Genomic DNA, 1,225 nt, shown 5'->3' on the forward strand with positions numbered 1-1,225 from the left:
TATAAGAGTATATATATATATTTACAAACTAACTCCCTATCAAGCTAAACAACTGAATTCCCATTGTCAAGAAGAAACACAATCTCAGCAACAGGGCAAAACAATTCATGTCCACACCCACAAGTTCAGCAATCATCTTTGCACTCTGAGATAAGGGATTTGAAGCTTGTCCCCCTGAGTTAGTAGCTGTAGGGAGGGGGAGAGAGTTGTGGACACTTCAGGGTGATCAGCATGAGCACCTTCTATAGCTAGATAATTAGCAGGTCTATTAGCTTCCCTATACACAAAAGAGAAATGGATTTTACTTTCAGTACTAAGCTTGTTGATTCTACGAATCCATTGGTTAATATGCCACGAGGAGGACATCTTAGAATTTAGTAACTTCACCAGCAGGGAGGAGTCCACTTCAGCAATAATCCACTGCCAATTGTTCTTTTTAGCAAAATTTAAAGCCCAAAAAAGTGCAGCAGCTTTAGTTTCCAAAGCATCATCAGCAATATAAGGGGCCTTGTAAAACAGCAAAGTCTTCCCTTTATGATCTCTGAAAATTCTCCTAATGCCTGTTCTCTTATTTGTGTAGCTTCCAACAATTTTTATTTTACTGAAAGGATAAGGAGGCCTCTCCCATCTCACCTTGATGATTTTGAATTGGTTGGCACCCATGTAGGTTGTGGTCTGCAGAATCCTGGGGAACTTCCTCCAGTGTATTAGTTTGTTTAGGTAAGCTCAGCAGTTAGTTATCACCCAAGTAGCACTGGCTTCTCTATCCTCATGTTTGGCCATATTTCTAGCCATCCAAATAAACTAAGCCACAATGAAGGGAATTAGCTTGAGGTTTATCCCTTTCCAATCTTTAATGCAGTCAATAATGTTGTCCCAACCAATGTTTATCAGATTTATGATCATTTGGGAAGTTAGTTTACTCCAAACCTCCTTGGCAAATTTACACCTGAAGAAAAGGTGATCCCTTGTGTCCTGATCTAGCTTACATAAATAGCATCTTGAAGGGCCTTTCAGGCCTTTTAGTTTCAGGATATCATCAGTTGGCAGAAGGTTGTTGATAACTCTCCAAGAGTAGAACAACATAGAGGGGGTGAGATGTTTTTAGCAAGTGGAGATGTTCCACTAGAAAGAAACCCAGCTATATAGGTAATTCTGAATGTCTTTATAGATACTAGCATTAGTCCTGTTCAGCAGGATGAGTTTATCCTTTTTAATTCTGTCA

At 39.4% G+C, this 1,225-nt stretch overlaps 1 protein-coding gene across 1 annotated transcript; it reads right to left on the reverse strand.

The window, feature by feature from the left end:
- Window positions 1-132: 132 nt before the first annotated feature.
- On the reverse strand, window positions 133-663 carry LOC110036402. Its single transcript, XM_020740836.1, has one exon. The coding sequence runs from the start codon at window positions 661-663 to the stop codon at window positions 133-135; it is 531 nt and encodes a 176-aa protein (XP_020596495.1).
- Window positions 664-1,225: the final 562 nt, after the last annotated feature.

Source organism: Phalaenopsis equestris, unplaced genomic scaffold (assembly GCF_001263595.1).
Source record: "Phalaenopsis equestris unplaced genomic scaffold, ASM126359v1 Scaffold206031, whole genome shotgun sequence".
Classification (NCBI taxonomy): Eukaryota; Viridiplantae; Streptophyta; class Magnoliopsida; order Asparagales; family Orchidaceae; genus Phalaenopsis; species Phalaenopsis equestris.

Bases quoted from the DNA above. Each gene is read 5' to 3' on its own strand.
- LOC110036402 (XM_020740836.1), bottom strand. From the start codon at position 663: ATGGGTGCCAACCAATTCAAAATCATCAAGGTGAGATGGGAGAGGCCT.